Below are 20,238 nucleotides of genomic sequence, written 5' to 3' on the forward strand. Positions count from 1 at the left end.
CAGCAGAGCTGCTACATAGCTCCTCCCCTCTACTTACTATATCTAAAGATCCTGGAGGTTTAGCATTACCGAATATCAGACTCTACAATCTTTGCTTTCTGGCACGCATAGTAGCTGATTGGATCCATGTAAAAAATTATGTTTTAAATAACGAATTAGAATCAAACATTTGTAAGCCTTATTTCCCAGTGGCTATGGTTCACTCTTTATCACGGGAGTTGCCTGCGAATATTAAAACACTCAGCACTATATATATCCCGATCAAGGCATGGGGTAAATTAACTAAATCTCTCTCAATATCCAGAAGTGTTTCGAAATATCTTCCCATAATAGGGAATCCACAATTTCAAGCAGGCATAGACTCAAGTATCTTTAATAGGTGGCATAACTCTGGTCTTGATAAAAACATAATTTATGCTTACCTGATAAATTCCTTTCTCCTGTAGTGTGGTCAGTCCACGGGTCATCATTACTTGTGGGAATATTTGCTCCTCCCCAACAGGAAGTGCAAGAGGATCACCCAGCAGAGCTGCTACATAGCTCCTCCCCTCTACGTCACACCCAGTCATTCGACCGAGAACCAACGAGAAAGGAGAAGCTAAAGGGTGCAGTGGTGACTGGAGTATAATTTAAAAATTTAGACCTGCCATAAAAAACAGGGCGGGCCGTGGACTGACCACACTACAGGAGAAAGGAATTTATCAGGTAAGCATAAATTATGTTTTCTCCTGTTAAGTGTGGTCAGTCCACGGGTCATCATTACTTGTGGGATACCAATACCAAAGCTAAAGTACATGGATGACGGGAGGGACAGGCAGGATCTTTATACGGAAGGAACCACTGCCTGAAGAACCTTTCTCCCAAAAACAGCCTCCGAAGAAGCAAAAGTGTCAAATTTGGAAAATTTGGAAAAAGTATGAAGCGAAGACCAAGTTGCAGCCTTGCAAATCTGTTCAACAGAGGCCTCATTCTTAAAGGCCCAAGTGGAAGCCACAGCTCTAGTGGAATGAGCTGTAATTCTTTCAGGAGGCTGCTGTCCAGCAGTCTCATAAGCTAAACGTATTATGCTACGAAGCCAAAAAGAGAGAGAGGTAGCCGAAGCTTTTTGACCTCTCCTCTGACCAGAATAAACGACAAACAGGGAAGACGTTTGTCGAAAATCTTTAGTTGCCTGTAAATAAAATTTCAGGGCACGAACTACATCCAGATTGTGTAGTAGTCGTTCCTTCTTCGAAGAAGGATTTGGACACAAGGAAGGAACAACAATCTCTTGATTGATATTCCTGTTAGTGACCACCTTAGGTAAGAACCCAGGTTTAGTACGCAGAACTACCTTGTCTGAATGAAAAATCAGATAAGGAGAATCACAATGTAAGGCTGATAACTCAGAGACTCTTCGAGCTGAGGAAATAGCCATTAAAAACAGAACTTTCCAAGATAACAATTTTATATCAATGGAATGAAGGGGTTCAAACGGAACACCCTGTAAAACGTTAAGAACTAGGTTTAAACTCCATGGCGGAGCAACAGCTTTAAACACAGGCTTAATCCTGGCCAAAGCCTGACAAAAAGCCTGAACGTCTGGAACCTCTGACAGACGTTTGTGTAACAGAATGGACAGAGCTGAGATCTGTCCCTTTAACGAACTAGCGGATAAACCCTTTTCTAAACCTTCTTGTAGAAAAGACAATATCCTAGGAATCCTAACCTTACTCCAAGAGTAACCTTTGGATTCGCACCAATATAGGTATTTACGCCATATTTTATGGTAAATCTTTCTGGTAACAGGCTTCCTAGCCTGTATTAAGGTATCAATTACTGACTCAGAAAATCCACGTTTTGATAAAATCAAGCGTTCAATTTCCAGGCAGTCAGCTTCAGAGAAATTAGATTTTGATGTTTGAAGGGACCCTGAATCAGAAGGTCCTGTCTCAGAGGCAGAGACCAAGGTGGACAGGATGACATGTCCACTAGATCTGCATACCAGGTCCTGCGTGGCCACGCAGGCGCTATTAGAATCACCGATGCTCTCTCCTGTTTGATCCTGGCAATCAATCGAGGAAGCATCGGGAAGGGTGGAAACACATAAGCCCTCCCGAAGGTCCAAGGTGCTGTCAAAGCATCTACCAGGACCGCTCCCGGATCCCTGGATCTGGACCCGTAACAAGGAAGCTTGGCGTTCTGTCGAGACGCCATGAGATCTATTTCTGGTTTGCCCCAACGTCGAAGTATTTGGGCAAAGACCTCCGGATGAAGTTCCCACTCCCCCGGATGAAAAGTCTGACGACTTAGGAAATCCGCCTCCCAGTTCTCCACTCCCAGAATGTGGATTGCTGATAGGTGGCAAGAGTGAGACTCTGCCCAGCGAATTATCTTTGATACTTCCATCATCGCTAGGGAGCTTCTTGTCCCTCCTTGATGGTTGATGTAAGCTACAGTCGTGATGTTGTCCGACTGAAACCTGATGAACCCCCGAGTTGTTAACTGGGGCCAAGCCAGAAGGGCATTGAGAACTGCTCTCAATTCCAGAATGTTTATTGGCAGGAGACTCTCTTCCTGAGTCCATGATCCCTGAGCCTTCAGAGAATTCCAGATAGCGCCCCAACCTAGTAGGCTGGCATCTGTTGTTACAATTGTCCAATCTGGCCTGCTGAATGGCATCCCCCTGGACAGATGTGGCCGAGAAAGCCACCATAGAAGAGAATTTCTGGTCTCTTGATCCAGATTCAGAGTAGGGGACAAATCTGAGTAATCCCCATTCCACTGACTTAGCATGCACAATTGCAGCGGTCTGAGATGTAGGCGTGCAAAGGGTACTATGTCCATTGCCGCTACCATTAAGCCGATCACCTCCATGCATTGAGCCACTGACGGGTGTTGAATGGAATGAAGGACACGGCAAGCATTTTGAAGCTTTGTTAACCTGTCTTCTGTCAGGTAGATCTTCATTTCTACAGAATCTATAAGAGTCCCCAAGAAGGGAACTCTTGTGAGTGGAAAGAGAGAACTCTTCTTTTCGTTCACCTTCCACCCATGCGACCTTAGAAATGCCAGTACTAACTCTGTATGAGACTTGGCAGTTTGAAAGCTTGAAGCTTGTATCAGAATGTCGTCTAGGTACGGAGCTACCGAAATTCCTCGCGGTCTTAGCACCGCCAGAAGAGCACCCAAAACCTTTGTGAAGATTCTTGGAGCCGTAGCCAATCCAAATGGAAGAGCTACAAACTGGTAATGCCTGTCTAGGAAGGCAAACCTTAGATACCGGTAATGATCTCTGTGAATCGGTATGTGAAGGTAAGCATCCTTTAAATCCACTGTGGTCATGTACTGACCCTTTTGGATCATGGGTAGGATTGTCCGAATAGTTTCCATTTTGAACGATGGAACTCTTAGGAATTTGTTTAGGATCTTTAAATCCAAGATTGGTCTGAAGATTCCTTCTTTCTTGGGAACCACAAACAGATTTGAGTAAAACCCCTGTCCGTGTTCCGACCGCGGAACCGGATGGATCACTCCCATTAGTAAAAGATCTTGTACACAGCGTAGAAACGCCTCTTTCTTTATTTGGTTTGTTGACAACCTTGACAGATGAAATCTCCCTTTTGGGGGAGAGGATTTGAAGTCCAGAAGATATCCCTGAGATATGATCTCTAACGCCCAGGGATCCTGGACATCTCTTGCCCAAGCCTGGGCGAAGAGAGAAAGTCTGCCCCCCACTAGATCCGTTCCCGGATCGGGGGCCCTCAATTCATGCTGTCTTAGGGGCAGCAGCAGGTTTTCTGGCCTGCTTGCCCTTGTTCCAGGACTGGTTAGGTCTCCAGCCTTGTCTGTAGCGAGCAACAGCTCCTTCCTGTTTTGGTGCAGAGGAAGTTGATGCTGCTCCTGCCTTGAAATTACGAAAGGAACGAAAATTAGACTGTCTAGCCCTAGGTTTGGCTATGTCTTGAGGCAGGGCATGGCCTTTACCTCCTGTAATGTCAGCGATAATTTCTTTCAAACCGGGCCCGAATAAGGTCTGCCCTTTGAAAGGTATGTTAAGCAATTTAGATTTAGAAGTAACGTCAGATGACCAGGATTTTAGCCACAGTGCTCTGCGTGCCTGAATGGCGAATCCAGAATTGTTAGCCGTAAGTTTAGTTAAATGTACTACGGCATCTGAAACAAATGAATTAGCTAGCTTAAGTGTTTTAAGCTTGTTTGAAATCTCCTCTATAGTTATTGAGTCAAGAGTCTCTTCCAGGGACTCGGACCAAAAAGCGGCCGCGGCCGTGACAGACGCAATACATGCAAGGGGTTGCAATATAAAACCTTGTTGAACAAACATTTTCTTAAGGTAACCCTCTAATTTTTTATCCATTGGATCTGAAAAGGCACAGCTATCCTCCACCGGGATAGTGGTACGCTTAGCCAGAGTAGAAACCGCTCCCTCCACCTTAGGGACCGTCTGCCATAAGTCCCGTGTGGTGGCGTCTATTGGAAACATTTTTCTAAATACAGGAGGGGGGGAAAAGGGTACACCGGGCCTATCCCACTCCTTAGTAATTATCTCTGTAAGCCTCTTAGGTATAGGAAATACGTCAGTACTCGCCGGTACCGCATAGTATCTATCCAGCCTACATAATTTCTCTGGGATTGCAACGGTGTTACAATCATTCAGAGCCGCTAATACCTCCCCTAGCAGTACGCGGAGGTTTTCAAGCTTAAACTTAAAATTAGAAATGTCTGAATCCACTCTATTGGGATCAGAACCGTCAGCTGCAGATTGAAGCTCTCCGTCCTCATGTTCCGCATACTGTGACGCAGTATCTGACATGGCCCTATTATTATCAGCGCACTCTGTTCTCACCCCAGAGTGATCACGCTTCCCTCTAAGTTCTGGCAATTTAGACAAAAATTCAGTCATAACATTAGCCATGTCCTGTAATGTGATTTGTAATGGCCGCCCTGAAGTACCCGGCGTTACAATATCACGCACCTCCCGAGCGGGAGATGCAGGTACTGACACGTGAGGAGAGTTAGTCGGCATAACTTTCCTCTCGTTGTCTGGTGAATGATGTTCAATTTGTACAGATTGACTTTTATTTAAAGTAGCATCAATGCAATTAGTACATAAATTTCTATTGGGCTCCACTTTGGCTTTAGCACATATAGCACAGAGATATTCCTCTGAGTCAGACATGTTTAACACACTAGCAATTAAACCAGCAAACTTGGAAATACTTTTCAATTCAACTTACAAATAATATGAAAAAAAACGTACTGTGCCTTTAAGAAGCACAGAAAAGTTATGACAGTTGAGTAACAATAAACCGGAGAAACTATAAAATCAAATTCTTTCCGGTAAAAACACAATTTTAGCAAAGGATTGCCCCCATTAGCAATGGATAACTAACCCTTTAATAGCAGAAAAAATGTACAGAATATAACGTTTTTTATCACAGTCAAAGCACAATCTCACAGGTCTGCTGTGAGTGATTACCTCCCTCAAAATAAGTTTTGAAGACCCTTGAGCTCTGTAGAGACGAACCGGATCATGCAGGGAAGAAAACAGACTAGTGACTGAATTTCTGATGCGTAGTAAAAGCGCCAAATTAAGCCCCTCCCCCTCACACACATCAGTGAGGGAGATCAGTAAACTGTCTTAAATTAAATAAAATGCCCGCCAAGTGGATAAAAACAGTGCCCAAACAATTTTTCACCCAGTACCTCAGAAAATTAAACGATTTAACATGCCAGCAAAACGTTTAACATCAAATAAATGAATTGTCATAGAAAGCCTGCTGCTAGTCGTTCTCACTGCAAGATAGGCTAAAGTTTTATGCATACAGTATTATCCCAGTGAAGTGCCATTCCCCAGAATACTGAAGTGTAAATATACATACATGACAGCCTGATACCAGTTGCTACTACTGCATTTAAGGCTGAACTTACATTATATAGGTATTGGCAGTATTTTCTCAGTCAATTCCATTCCTCAGAAAATAATATGCTGCTACATACCTCTTTGCAGGTGAACCTGCCCTCTGTCCCCTGATCTGAAGTTTACCTCACTCCTCAGATGGCCGAGAACAGCACAATGATCTTAACTACTCCGGCTAAAATCATACAAAAACACAGGTAGATTCTTCTTCAAATTCTCCATGAGAAGGAACAACACACTCCGGTGCTGTTTTAAAATAACAAACTTTTGATTGAAGTTATAAAAACTAAGTATAATCACCACAGTCCTCTCACACATCCTATCTATTAGTTGGGTGCAAGAGAATGACTGGGTGTGACGTAGAGGGGAGGAGCTATGTAGCAGCTCTGCTGGGTGATCCTCTTGCACTTCCAGTTGGGGAGGAGCAAATATTCCCACAAGTAATGATGACCCGTGGACTGACCACACTTAACAGGAGAAATAATCTGTATATTAGATAAAGAGAGAAAATGTATCAAGTCCTTTGAGGAACTTAAAACAGAATTTGATCTCCCCAATAGAGACTTTTTTGCTTATTTGCAAATAAGGCATTTTGCTGCAGAATTAATTAAACAGGAAGGCTTCTGTTGGACACTAGGTAAATTGGAAAGCTGGCTAACTCTAATAAAAAATGAACATATGTCTATTACCCTATGCTACAATATACTTAATATAAGCAAAGGTACCCCCTTATTAGATAACATGGCTTTAAAGTGGAGTTCATTAATACCCCAGATCAATATTGATTCGAAAACTATTCAACTATCAATAAGCAAAGTAGCTGCCTCCACGATATCTGCCACTTGGCGGGAAGCCCATATTAGGCTTCTTCATAGGACATTCTTCACTCCGGAGAAAGGCCTCAGAATACACAATCAACAATTTAATGTGTCCTAAATGCTCCCTTCAGGCGGCAGACCTGATTCATATGTTCTGGTCTTGCCCAAAGATCAGAAGATTTTGGAATAGATTAGAATATTGGCTAAAAACTACATTAAAAGTTAACACAAATCCTCTAACATTATATCAAATTATATTCTGTCTAAAGATGGAAAACACCAGGATAATGATAAAATAATAACCCTCTCTATCCTAACTACTAGATATCTGATTTGTAAAAAATGGAAAACAAGAGCACTCCCGACAATCTCTGAAATCAGGAATCATTTAAAAAAACAGTGTATGTTAGAACAAAAGGACATAGATATCGATAAGGAATCGGATATAAGGAAGTTTTTTGGTAAATGGGCAACATTTATAAAATCACTTCAGGAAACCGAAATTGATTATTTAATTTTCCCTTTTAAAAACTCAGAAATTGTTCTCCTGGGGATCTGGAAGATGTAGAAATTGCGGAGAGGGGAAAGGATTAGCTATCATCGTTATTCTCTTTTTTTTGTTGTTTTTTTTTGTTAGTATATTATAAAGCCCCGACCACATTGGTGGTTGAAGAAATTGATCTAAGATAACGGAGAGGAGGGGGGGAGGGAGGAGGGAGGGAGAGGGATCCAGTAGAGTTTAGAACCTGTTCTGTCTTCTCCTCTTTGTTTCTCCTTTTTCTTCCCCTTTGAACTAGTTTATCTCAAACATATTGATATAATTTTGTAAATTATAAATATTTACTGTTGGTAATCTTATGGATTATGGAAAGACAATTAGTTCTGCGTGGAGCAAAATATGTTCTTTTTTATTGTTTTTTTTTTTTGTTTTTTGTTTTTTGTTTCTCTTTTACATTGTACATAATACTGGTTAAAAAAAAAAAAAAAAAAAAAAATGATATAGGGTGGGGGGGGGGGGGTAAGGGGGAAAAAAAAAAAAAAAAACCCCAAGACATTTTCAGAGACAAATGTAAAGGTTATCTTAATATTTTGAATAATATTAAAAATAATTTCAAATATGTATGTTAAGCTGAATTAGCATAACATTGGATAAATTATCTTCGGCCATTCGGCCGTAATGTGCTTTATTTTTTCTTCAGTTTCTTCAATCTTTCTGTTCAAAATAACAAATATATTATGTATTATCTCTGTCTTTTGAAATATGTTTTGGCTCATAAATAAAGCAATAAAAAAAAAAAAAATGTCATGCTCTATCTGAATCACGAAAGAAAATATTTGGGTTCAGTGTCCCTTTAAGAGAAGGAATTCTAATATACCAGGGTACGAGTATGTGATATAACTTTAATAATGTAAAGTGAACTAGCTGGTGTCATAAGCTTTCCAAGTGAAAATGGAAGCAGCAACAGTCACCCAGACTGGAAACATTGTTCCGCTAACCGCACGTTCTAAACCACACAGACTAAAAACCAAGACCTCCGCTTCATTAGGAGTCGTCACTGAGCAGTTCCGCAGCAAAAAAAATGGGGTCGCTTTGCTCTATGAAGGAGGCGGAGCCATAGGACAGCAAGAAATACACAGTGCGCAACTAGATAAATGGTGCACATAGCTCCTACATCTGTATTTTGTTAAGACATATCCTAATTTAAAAGTAACTTTAAAAGAAATCTAAAAATTATCTGTCTAAAGCACTGATGCGTTATAAGGCAGACCCTTAATAGCTCCTCACAATCCGGACAGACTAAGGCTGAGGAGAAATATTGCACAGCGACCCTTAGCAGCCTAAAATTTATCAGATTGATAAACACACAAGCTCATTTGCCACATAAAAAATAGCCTCACATACCAATAACCCCTTCATACTACTAAAGAGGATGCAGTCTGTCTCAAATGTCACATAAAGCATCTGCCTCTGCCAGAATTAATCCTGAACTAAGGATTCTAGTCCCTTAAATGAGTGCAGAAAATTTGGGCAGCAATTTCCCAGCCTAACCCTTACAGTGCCAGCCTCCTAGCCCCAGAAGGCAATAGGCACTTATACCTGCATCTAGCTGTCCAGCAGGAGGACAGTTTACACAGTGTGAGAGGAAGTCACTCCTCACAGAGACCTAGGGCAGCAACATGTTAGGAAAACGCAGCAAGGCCCACCTCACAAGTTCCTACCTGCTTTAAAGCCACCACTGCCCTACTGCAGAGACCAACATGGAGTACGGCTATACCCAATCTTGAAAGGAAAGATCAGAGCAAACCTACTCTAGCTTTCAAAATAAGAAAATCTTGATTGAAGTGAAATAAATTCAATCTTCTTCAGAGACCAAAACCTCACCTCCTCCTTGCACCGAAGGCAAAGAGAATGACTAGGGTTTGTGGGAAGGGAAGTGATACTTAACAGTTTAACTGTGGTGTTCTTTGCCTCCTCCTGCTGGCCAGGAGTCATATTCCCAACAGTAATTAATGATGTTGTGGACTCACCATATCTTAGGAAAGAAATAGCTATTTGACAACTGAAATCAAAACTCAAATAAATTTGCTGAGAATGCACGGAGAGCAGATCTATAGCTTATTTCTCACTGTACACAAAAAGATCAATACTAATCCAGAATGAACATCTTAGCACCTTCCTCTCCCAAAGCAGTTTCTGCTGCACCTAACTTGTTTACTTAACTTTTCTCTAACTAATGCTGCTGTTCTGAAGTTGTCAGCATAAGTGTTTATTTCAGCATGCAAAGCAGCTATTTCAAATGGCAAAATAAAGGTAAAGGCACTATTTGACCGTTAAAGGGATACTAGACTCAAATGTTTTCTTTCATGATACAGATAGAGCATACAATTTTAAGCAACTTTCTTATTTAATCCTATTATCAATTTTTCTTCGTTCTCTTGCTATCTTTATTTGAAAACACAAGAATATAAGCTTTGAAGCCGTCCTCCTTTTTTTCCCCCGCACCTGGGTAGCGCTTGTCGATTGGTGGCTACATTTAGCCGCCAATCAGCAAACGCTATCCAGTGTGCAGAACCAAAAATGGGCCGGCTCCAAAGCTTATATTCTTGCTTTTTCAAATAAAGATAACAAGAGAACGATGAAAAATTGATAAAAGGAGTCAATTAGAAAGATGTTTAAAATTGATGCTCTATCTGAATCATAAAAGAAAACATTTGGGTTTAGTGTCCCTTTAATCATTGCGAAAATATAAGAAAAAAGGGGAGAAAAATAAATAAATAATAGTACACTGTCCCATTAACCATTTCATGCCGGAAATAAATTGTCTACATCAGAACAAAGTTCTGATGTAAACAAATTGAATTCATGTGATCGTACATGCAATCCCGTGATTTCATTTATGGGATTTGGTCAGGGGGGAGTGCCTATGACGCTAGGCACGCCCTCCAGCCTGCAATCCCATTTACAAAGCCGCTATGGCTGCAGTACAGCCAAACATCTAGGATGTTCCATGAAATCCTAACAGCGTTCAGGCCCAGCGCAGTTAGGGCGGCATGGAACGTCTTAACAGCAGGAAAGGGTTAATTAAAGTTTCCCTTGTTTAATGTTCACTGATAAAACTGCCATCTCTTTAACCTTATAAAAACATATAATATGCTCAACAACAAACTAAATAAATGATTTATTACAAATATACATATCCAGTTTTAGCAAACTTGACATTACAAAAATAAAAAGGCAGAAGTTTTTTCCTTACATAAAGCTTCAGGCTTTATATTAATAGAAGACGATAATGTCTTATAAATAGCTGTGTGAGACAAAAAAAATATTAATTTAATGCTTTTGCTTAATCTTCCTCATGTGGGATGCAATGGAAGCTGAAATTTCTCCATTTGTTTTGTTTTGGCCATAATAATCCACAAAAGAGCCATCTGGTCCGATGAGATACATAATAATTGTATGGTCCACCTATAAAACAAGAATAAAGCAGTTGAATAAAGACTCCATTAGGGCCCAGCTACCCAAAGACTCAGAGCAAAATAAAATGAGATATATTGGTATACAGCTCACAAATGACCCCTTGTGGTGATACTATGATATTCCCCCAACTTCAATATCTAAAGCTCACTAACAGTTCAGATTTAACCTGTTAACTACCAACATACCCTGTACGGTATGTTACTATCTGAGTTTTGCCAACAGTGGCGAAGCTTTGCTAGTACTGCATGCCTCATTTCCAGAGGCAGGCAGATATAGTGAGGTCTTGCAATCATTGGCAAGACCTGCACTATTTCCGAGGCCATGTAAGGGGGTATGTGAATGACCGGCCGGTGGTCGTTAAATGGTTAATAGTACCCTATTAAAGAGACATTGAAATATTGTGCATTATACATTCATTATTCAATTTGCTACCTTTTCCTGCAATTTAAATTTGAAAAATAGAAGTAAACTCTGTAGACTTCATAAGCCTAACCCTGCACAATATCTGTCTAAATCTCAGCAGAGGTGATTAAATGGACAGGAAACCAGCATTTTTCTCTCTCTTGGGTTAGATAGAGCATAACATTTTAAACAGTTTTCCAATGTACTTCTATTATTAAGAATATGTCATAATAGGAAAAAAAAATAATTGTAAAATATTCCTTGTTGTTCCTACATGGTACTAGATTTATGGGGAGCTTTATATTTGTTATGAACATGCGCAGATTCACTTACTATATAATCATTGTCTTCATCCTTTGGTCCAGAGCTAAAGTACACTCTGTATGCTCGAGCCACTTTCTCAATTTGTTCAGCTGAACCCGTCAATCCAATCAGTTTAGAAGAAAACTCTGGAAAGAATAAAGATAGATGTTTACTAGCACACTAATTCCCTTTACATAGTTATATATGAACACACATGCAATGCACTGGCCCACTTCACCGTACAAGCCGTTCTGTGATTAAAGGGGCACTTTTTAAACCTTCCATTACAACTTATAAAGACGAATGATCTGTCCTAGTCCAGGACCTCAGTGCTCTGACTGACTCATTTTAATCCCTCCATTTCTGCCTACCCCGCTCTTCACCCTCTGCTCAAATCTTTTTACATATAAAAGCAGAAAATACACAAATAAGAAGCTACTCCCCGCTCAGAGAAGCTGAATTTGCAAGTGGTTATCAGGCGCACAGCGAAAACAGAGATTGTGACAACACTTTGCTATTTTACAACTTCTGATTCTACTTCCGTCAGCTTTCTCATTTAAAAAAAAGTAATTAGGTGGATGGTGAAGAGAGAGGGGGGGAGTAAGACGGGGATTAAAGGACTCTGATGGTCAGTTTACATAATAAAAGGAAACATATTGCTTCATATATTTAAACCCAGTTACAAACCTTAAAGGAATTACAAAAAAGTACTCACCTTTAACATATCTAGCAACTGCATCCTTGTCATCTCGGTCAGGATCAATGGTAATAAACAAGGGTGTCAAATTAGGTAGAGATGGTATTTTATCTGTTAGTACAGAAACAGTAGTTAAAAAACAAATTATTACTCAAACAAATGTAAAGATTGTTTATAGACCAATCTAAAATACCAATTTTTTTTCTTATTAAAGAATCAATGCTGAACCGGAATATGTTTACATTATGACTCAATGAATAAATTAATAAGCCATTCATATGCATTTAAAAAGTATTTAAAGCAGACTTAAAACACTGTGTAATTTCAAGACTTTTTGCAGACTTGCCGCGATTGTGTCAGATGAGCGTGAAAATGTTCTGAATAAGTTAACGCCAATTGCTGGCATCTGTTTGTCAACAGTCAAACTCTGTACCTTATTTTGAACAGCTAACCCGGACATATTATAAGACAAGACTATGGGCGAGATTTATTACTAGGCGAATGCCTCGATCAGCAGTCACCATATATTTGTGTTACTTTTAAGTCATTACCTATTTCGTCCACAACCAGAATCATCTTCTCTATTTCTTCAGGACAAATGTCCGGACAATGTGTGAAGCCAAAATACAGCAAGACCCACTGGCCAAGGTAATCTTTGTCTGACTTGGGTTGTCCGTTGTGATCAATTAAAGAAAACGGACCTCCAAGTAATGGTTTACCCAGTGAACGGACTCGTTCCTGCTCAAGCTCTGCATTTAAATGAGAAAAAAAATCAAATAGATATATATATATATTTTATTAGGTTGCAAAAGCACAAAGGGATAAATGCAGCCAAATAAGACAAACCATAACTAAATATAAATCAGAAAATCATCTGAGAAACAAAAAAAAAGTTCAGACAAATACGGTGCACACCCAGGAGTGAGTGAGAAAGAGAAAAAGAGAGAGAGAGAAAAAGAGAGAGAGAGAAAAAGAGAGAGAGAGAAAAAGAGAGAGAGAGAAAAAGAGAGAGAGAGAAAAAGAGAGAGAGAGAGAAAAAGAGAGAGAGAGAGAAAAAGAGAGAGAGAGAGAAAAAGAGAGAGAGAGAAAAAGAGAGAGAGAGAAAAAGAGAGAGAGAGAAAAAGAGAGAGAGAGAAAAAGAGAGAGAGAGAAAAAGAGAGAGAGAGAAAAAGAGAGAGAGAGAAAAAGAGAGAGAGAGAAAAAGAGAGAGAGAGAAAAAGAGAGAGAGAGAAAAAGAGAGAGAGAGAAAAAGAGAGAGAGAGAAAAAGAGAGAGAGAGAAAAAGAGAGAGAGAGAAAAAGAGAGAGAGAGAAAAAGAGAGAGAGAGAAAAAGAGAGAGAGAAAAAGAGAGAGAGAGAAAAAGAGAGAGAGAGAAAAAGAGAGAGAGAGAAAAAGAGAGAGAGAGAAAAAGAGAAAGAAAGAAAAAGAGAAAGAAAGAAAGAAAGAAAGAAAGAAAGAAAGAAAGAAAGAAAGAGAGAGAGAGAGAGAGAGAGAGAGAGAGAGAGAGAGAGAGAGAACGAGAGAGAGAAAAAGAGAGAAAGAAAAAGAGAGAAAGAAAAAGAGAGAAAGAAAGAGAGAGAGAGAAAGAGAGAGAGAAAGAAAGAAAGAAAAAGAGAAAGAAAAAGAGAGAAAGAAAAAGAGAGAAAGAAAAAGAGAGAAAGAAAAAGAGAGAAAGAAAAAGAGAGAAAGAAAAAGAGAGAAAGAAAAAGAGAGAAAGAAAGAGAGAGAGAGAAAGAGAGAGAGAAAGAAAGAGAGAGAAAGAGAGAGACTTGAATGCTTCAAACTTGAAAAAGGAAGACAGACACTCTTCTGAAAGCTTGTCATCTTATAAATGTATAGTTAGTCCAATAAAATAGTAGTATCATTGCTCAATGCAATACTCTTGTTATTTTGATATATTTATATTTAAGATGTGTTTAATTATCTTTATAAATAATTAACACTAGTTTTGATGACTATAACCTCATTACATGTGCACTGGGACTATTGGGTTTTAGCAAAAAGAAAACAATAACAATGTTTTACTTTTGTTAAATAAGTCAGCTCACCTTAGTGGTACCTTCTAACCCTGCTCTCTCGTTCAGGTTGCTATATTCTCTATAAAACGCTGTTCTGTGCAGGTAATATAGAGCCGGCCCCTGGCATAGGAAAGTGGTGCCTATGGCACTTTCAGAGTAACTGCTCTTCCTTCCCTCATCTTATATATACACATAGCAAGGTAATGATGACTTCCCTTAGAAGTATTATTGCAAGTACATTTATTTATAGGACTGCCCTTTTAAAGGGACAGTAAAGTCCAAATTAAACTTTCATGATTCAGATAGGACATGTCATTTTAAACAACTTTCCAATTTACTTTTCTTATCAAATTTGCTTTGTTCTCTTGGAATTCTTAGTTAAAAGCTAAACCTAGGTAGGCTCATATGCAAATTTCTAAGCCCTTGAGGGCCGCCTCTTATCTAAATGCATTTGACATTTTTTCACAGCTAGAGGGCATTAATTCATGTGTTTCATATAGATAACATTGTGCTCACGCCCATGGAGTCAACATTGATTGGCTAAAATTTAATTCTGTCAAAAAAATCTGAGATAAGGGGGCGGTCTGCGGAAGCTTAGATACAAGGTAATCTCGGAGATAAAAAGTATATTAATATAACAGTGTTGGTTATGCAAAATTGGGGAACAGTAAACAAAGTGATTATCTTTTTAAATAATACTACTTTTGGTGTTTACTGTCCCTTCAATGGAATGCTGCACTAAACATTTTTTTTTAGATTCATTAGTAAAAATGTGTGAACAATAATCTGATGTTAGAGCATTTCATTATTGGTTTTGTGTAAAAAGGGTAAACACATAGTTGAAATTCTGTACTTGATCTGCTATCAGATGTTTTTCCCCTCTTTTTGTTGAGCCTGAAGGTGTGTGAGCCTCTAGCGTGCTGTATATCTGTAAACAGTGTGAAGCAGTTGTGACTCACTGTGCTCCTGTGAGACCAGACGCTGAAGAGAGTAATGGAAGGCAGCGTAAGAACACACCTTCAGTCAGAACAGGTGTGAACTGCTTCTGATTGTCCGGATTGTTCTGCCGATACAGAAGTACTACACAAAGTGAGTGAGTGTAACGGGGGCAGAGCTTTTTATTACGGCTATATTGCTTCCTTATCCTAATGTCTTTATCCCAAGGACCACCAATTAACTACTGGTCCAGAGAGACATATGTGTATAACAGTCAATCACCAGCCTGTGTTCATCTCAGGATCAGGCATTTTACGGTTTGACTTTAATAACATGTTTAAGATGAGCAGAAGCTGGTGGTTGGCCGCTATACATACAAAGTATTACGGATTAGCTCACAGGCCTCTGTCATTACAGGGCTGACTGTGTTACCCCGTTGTGTGGGCTAAAAACAAATGGTAAACAAGCAATAGTTAAATAATAAATTATTCTAATGTATCAGAGGTATTTATGCCACTTTCAATACATTCTTTACTTTGTAAGCATACAAGTATGTTTAGGGTAAAAATATTCTCAATCGTAAATCAAGTGTAGTAATACAATTTACCCACTAGATGGAGCAGGTGCACTACTGGCTGAAACAATTGAGTGAACTGGATATTCAGTATGCACTTGTGTGATTAGTGATACCACAAACATGTCTACACATTACAACAAAAACTAAATACAATTACATACATTTATTTTTCCATGGCCTGAGCCTTGTATCCCACTTACTATCTTCTTTCTCTTTTTTCAGATATTTCATCCCAGCCATTAAGACTCCACCCAACGCCACAGTAACTGCCAGAGATTTCCATGAAACCGGCTACTAGGAGAAAGATCACACACGCTTACAAAACATTCATTAATACAGATATCATATTCAAAAATGAAGGTAAAAAAGAAAAAAAAAATATATATATAATAAAAAATAAAAAAGGTAATTTACTTATTTCATCAAATTTACTTTTTACTCTTCATACCCTTTGTTGAAAAGCAGACAGGTAGGCAGTACATGCACTACAGTGCAGCAATGTATAACATTATTGCAACTATTTTGGCAAAAACCACTGCTATATAGTGGTAAGCCATATGCATCTGAACCTACCTATGCATGCTCTTTAAAAAAGGAAACCAAGAGAACAAAGTACATATGACAGAATCAGAATCATACAAGTTTAAAATTACAAATTATCAAAGTAGTGCCAAATTAAAGTAAGATTTTCACCGAAATTAGACTTAGAAATCACTGAATTTGAAAACATTTCCGTGAAAAAATGTTTAATATGTAAACCAATTATAGACTTCCTTTAAACACAGCATAAAGCAGTACCCTTAGTATTAAAGGGACAGTGTACACCAATGTTCATATTACTGCATGTAATAGGCACTACTATAAAGAACAATATGCACAGACACATCTAAAAATCCAGTATTAAACCTTTTAAAAATGTACTTAGAATCTCAGTTTTCACTGTAGATTAGGTTAGGTTAGGACACCCAGTGAAAGGGATTGGGAAAGCAGGAAGGGCAGACACTCCCCCTCCTCCCCTGCATATGAAAAAACAGATAATAAAAATAATAGCAGCAGGAATTTGTAGACCTGGGTCTACATCTGATACTTTGGGGCTTGGTTAGTCTGAAAAATCAGCACAATTCTATTAAAAATAAGCAAAAACATTCCCGGATGGGCTATATAAATGGATCATCTACAAAACATTTATGCAAAGTAAAATCTAGAGTACAATGTCCTTTAAAGAACTGTGAGATTGCTACTTTATCAGCTCATTTGTACATATTCCTAACAAGTCACAAGAGATAAAGACTATAAGCATTTAAACCTAGGAAACCCTAGGTCACAACATGGCAATACCCATTACTTTATAGACAATCTAATGCTTTAAACTGTGTCTAATATAATTTACACAAATACATCTGCATATTATTCTCATTCTTGCCTCTGTGCATTATTTCTTGCATGTTATTTTTTAAATGTTCCTTTAAGGGATAAATATTTATACACATTAAAAAAACGCTATTTTTAAAAAGGCAACATTTAGTAATATTTTACATAAAAAAGGACATTAAACACCTATTGCTTTTACCACACTTCCTAGAGATGCAAAAAAGCTCATTTTTGTGACCTGCAAGTGCTGCAAATCAAATAGCTGGTCTAGGGAATTTGCAGCATTATAAAAACACTAGTCGATAAGCCTGCCCAGAGGGCAGTCTAATTATTTTTTTATATAAATACTAGTCCTAAGGCCCGTTAACACGGGCCATTTTTTGGAGTACAGCGGTCCCACCCCTTGCTCTCTCTCTCCCCCTCTCTTTTGTGCTCTCTCCACCTCTTTTTTGCCGTCTCTTTCCCCCCTCTCTTTTGTGCTCTCTCCCCCTCTCTTTTGCGCTCTCTCGCTCCACCTCTCTTTTGCTCTCTCTCTCCCTTTCCCCCCTCTCTTTTTGCTCCCTCTCTTTTGCGCTCTCTCTCCCCCCCTCTTTTATGCTCTCTCCCCCCTCTTTTGCGTTCTCTCTCTCTCTCTTTTGCACTCTACCTCCCCTCTTTTATGCTCTCCCTCTCCCTTTTGCACTCTCTCTCCCCCTCTCTTTTGCGCTCTCTCTCCCCCTCTCTTTTGCGCGCTCTCCCCCCCTCTCTTTTGCGCTCTCTCTCCCCCCCCTCTCTTTTGCGCTCTCTCTCCCCCCCTCTCTTTTGCGCTCTCTCTCCCCCCCTCTTTTGCGGTCTCTCTCCCCCCCTCTCTTTTGCGCTCTCTCTTTCCCCCCTCTCTTTTGCACTCTCTCTTTCCCCCCTCTCTTTTGCACTCTCTATCTCCCCCCTCTCTTTTGCTCTCTCTCTCTCCACCTTCTCTTTTGCTCTCTCTCTCTCCCCCCTCTCTTTTGCTCTCTCTCTCTCTCTCCCCCCCTCTCTTTTGCTCTCTCTCTCTCCCCCCCTCTCTTTTGCGCTCTCTCTCTCTCTCTCTCTCTCTCTCTCCCCCCTCTCTTTTGCTCTCTCTCTCCCCCCCTCTCTTTTGCTCTCTCTCTCTCCCCCCTCTCTTTTGCTCTCTCTCTCTCCCCCCCCCTCTCTTTTGCTCTCTCTCTCTCCCCCCTCTCTTTTGCTCTCTCTATCTCTCTCCCCCCTCTTTTGCTCTCTCTCTCTCCCCCTCTCTTTTGCTCTCTCTCTCTCCCCCTCTCTTTTGCTCTCTCTATCTCCCCCCTGTCTTTTGCTCTCTCTCTCTCTCCACCTTCTCTTTTGCTCTCTCTCTCTCCCCCCTCTCTTTTGCTCTCTCTCTCCCCCCTCTCTTTTGCTCTCTCTCTCTCCCCCCTCTCTTTTGCTCTCTCTCTCTCTCTCCCCCCTCTTTTGCTCTCTCTCTCCCCCTCTCTTTTGCTCTCTCTCTCTCCCCCTCTCTTTTGCTCTCTCTCTCTCTCCCCCTCTCTTTTGCTCTCTCTCTCCCCCCCCTCTCTTTTGCTCTGTCTCTCTCTCCCCCCTCTCTTTTGCTCTGTCTCTCTCTCCCCCCTCTCTTTTGCTCTGTCTCTCTCTCCCCCCCTCTCTTTTGCTCTGTCTCTCTCTCCCCCCTCTCTTTTGCTCTGTCTCTCTCTCCCCCCTCTCTTTTGCTCTGTCTCTCTCTCTCCATTCCTCTTTTGCTCTCTCTCTCCATTCCTCTTTTGCTCTCTCTCTCCATCCCTCTTTTGCTCTCTCTCTCCATCCCTCTTTTGCTCTCTCTCTCCATCCCTCTTTTGCTCTCTCTCCCACCTCTCTTTTGCTCTCTCTCTCTCCCCTCTCTCCCCCCTCTCCCCTCTCCCCCTTTTTTGCTTTCTCTCCCCCCCCCCCTCTATTCTGCTCTTTCCCCTCTATTTTGCTCTCTCTTCCCCCCCTCTCTTCTGCACTTTCCTATCTCTTTTTGTCTCTCCCCCCCTCTTTCTATTTCTCTCCCCTCTCTGTCGCGCCGACCACGCCCTGTCATGCCCAACCACGCCCACTTTGGCTGCAAACACCAGCATGGATTGTCATGTAAGGCGAGGTGAGTTTGTCCTCGTGCTGTCTCTACTGCGCATGACAAGCTTCGGACAAACACACTTGGCCTTTTATATAATAGGATTTAAGCTACAGGTGTAGCAATACTATAATTTTAATTGACTACTGTCTTAAATATATCAAAAATATGTTCTAGATAATAAACTACATAACCCCCCACATCTCAATAAACCTAAATTACCCTATTAACCCCTAAACCCCCGCATCGCAATAAACATAATTACACTATTAACCCCTAAACCGCAAAACCCCCACATCGCAATAAACATAATTAACCTATTAACCCCTAAACCGCAAAACCCCCACATCGCAAAATTATTAAGCCCTAAACCTGAAAAAAACCCACATCGCAATAAACCTAACTTATTAACCCCTTAAACCGCCATAACCCACAATGCAAAAACAAATTAAATAATTAAGCACCCTAACCTAACACCCGCTAACCTAGCACCCCCTAAATTATCCCAAATTACCTAAACTAATAAATTCTAAAGTTACAAAAAAAAAAAAAAAAAAAGCTAAGTTTACAAAAAATAAAAAAGGCTAACATTACAGAAAATAAAAAATGAAACCTAATCCCTATGAAAATAAAAAGCCCACCAAAATAAAAACACCCCCTAATCTAAGAATAAACTACCAGTAGCCCTTAAAAGGGCTTTTTGCAGGGAATTGCCCCAAGATAATCAGCACTTTTACATCCAAAATACACCAAGTCCCCCCTAACAGTAAAATCTCCCCATCCACCAAACCCCCTGTCATGAGATGCAGGACATATGCAGGACACAGCAATGATGGTACAACTCTATTTTATTACAGAGCATAGCAATACACATCCAGACAGGTTGATTGTACTAAACTAACTGCGACACAGACACCGGACCTAAGCCCCGCCCACATGCTAGTGACATCACATCCTGCTATCATCACATCTTCCCCTTTTTCAAAGGCAAAGCATACATTTGCATATATTAAATAACAAGGTACACCAACAGGGTATACAACAACATTTTGTTTTAGAACATTATAAAAACAGATAGATTAGAAAACATGAACAAATAAATTACATCCTGACTTGGACATCGGGGTAGACTACCCTA

The 20,238-nt window shown here is 40.1% G+C and overlaps 1 protein-coding gene across 1 annotated transcript in view; it reads right to left on the bottom strand.

Moving 5' to 3' along the window:
• Positions 1 to 10,406: 10,406 nt before the first annotated feature.
• Positions 10,407 to 20,238, bottom strand: part of LOC128654645 (protein SCO1 homolog, mitochondrial) — a 53,724-nt gene continuing 43,892 nt past the window's right edge. The window contains exons 3-7 of the mRNA XM_053708671.1: positions 15,850 to 15,940; positions 12,671 to 12,868; positions 12,138 to 12,230; positions 11,453 to 11,568; positions 10,407 to 10,705 (exon numbers count right to left, since the gene is read on the bottom strand). Of these exons, the coding sequence (XP_053564646.1) occupies positions 10,571 to 10,705; positions 11,453 to 11,568; positions 12,138 to 12,230; positions 12,671 to 12,868; positions 15,850 to 15,940 (633 nt within the window). The 3' untranslated portion in view covers positions 10,407 to 10,570. The remainder of the gene's footprint in view (positions 10,706 to 11,452; positions 11,569 to 12,137; positions 12,231 to 12,670; positions 12,869 to 15,849; positions 15,941 to 20,238) is intronic.

This window comes from Bombina bombina, chromosome 1, assembly GCF_027579735.1.
Source record: "Bombina bombina isolate aBomBom1 chromosome 1, aBomBom1.pri, whole genome shotgun sequence".
Lineage (NCBI taxonomy): Eukaryota > Metazoa > Chordata > Amphibia > Anura > Bombinatoridae > Bombina > Bombina bombina.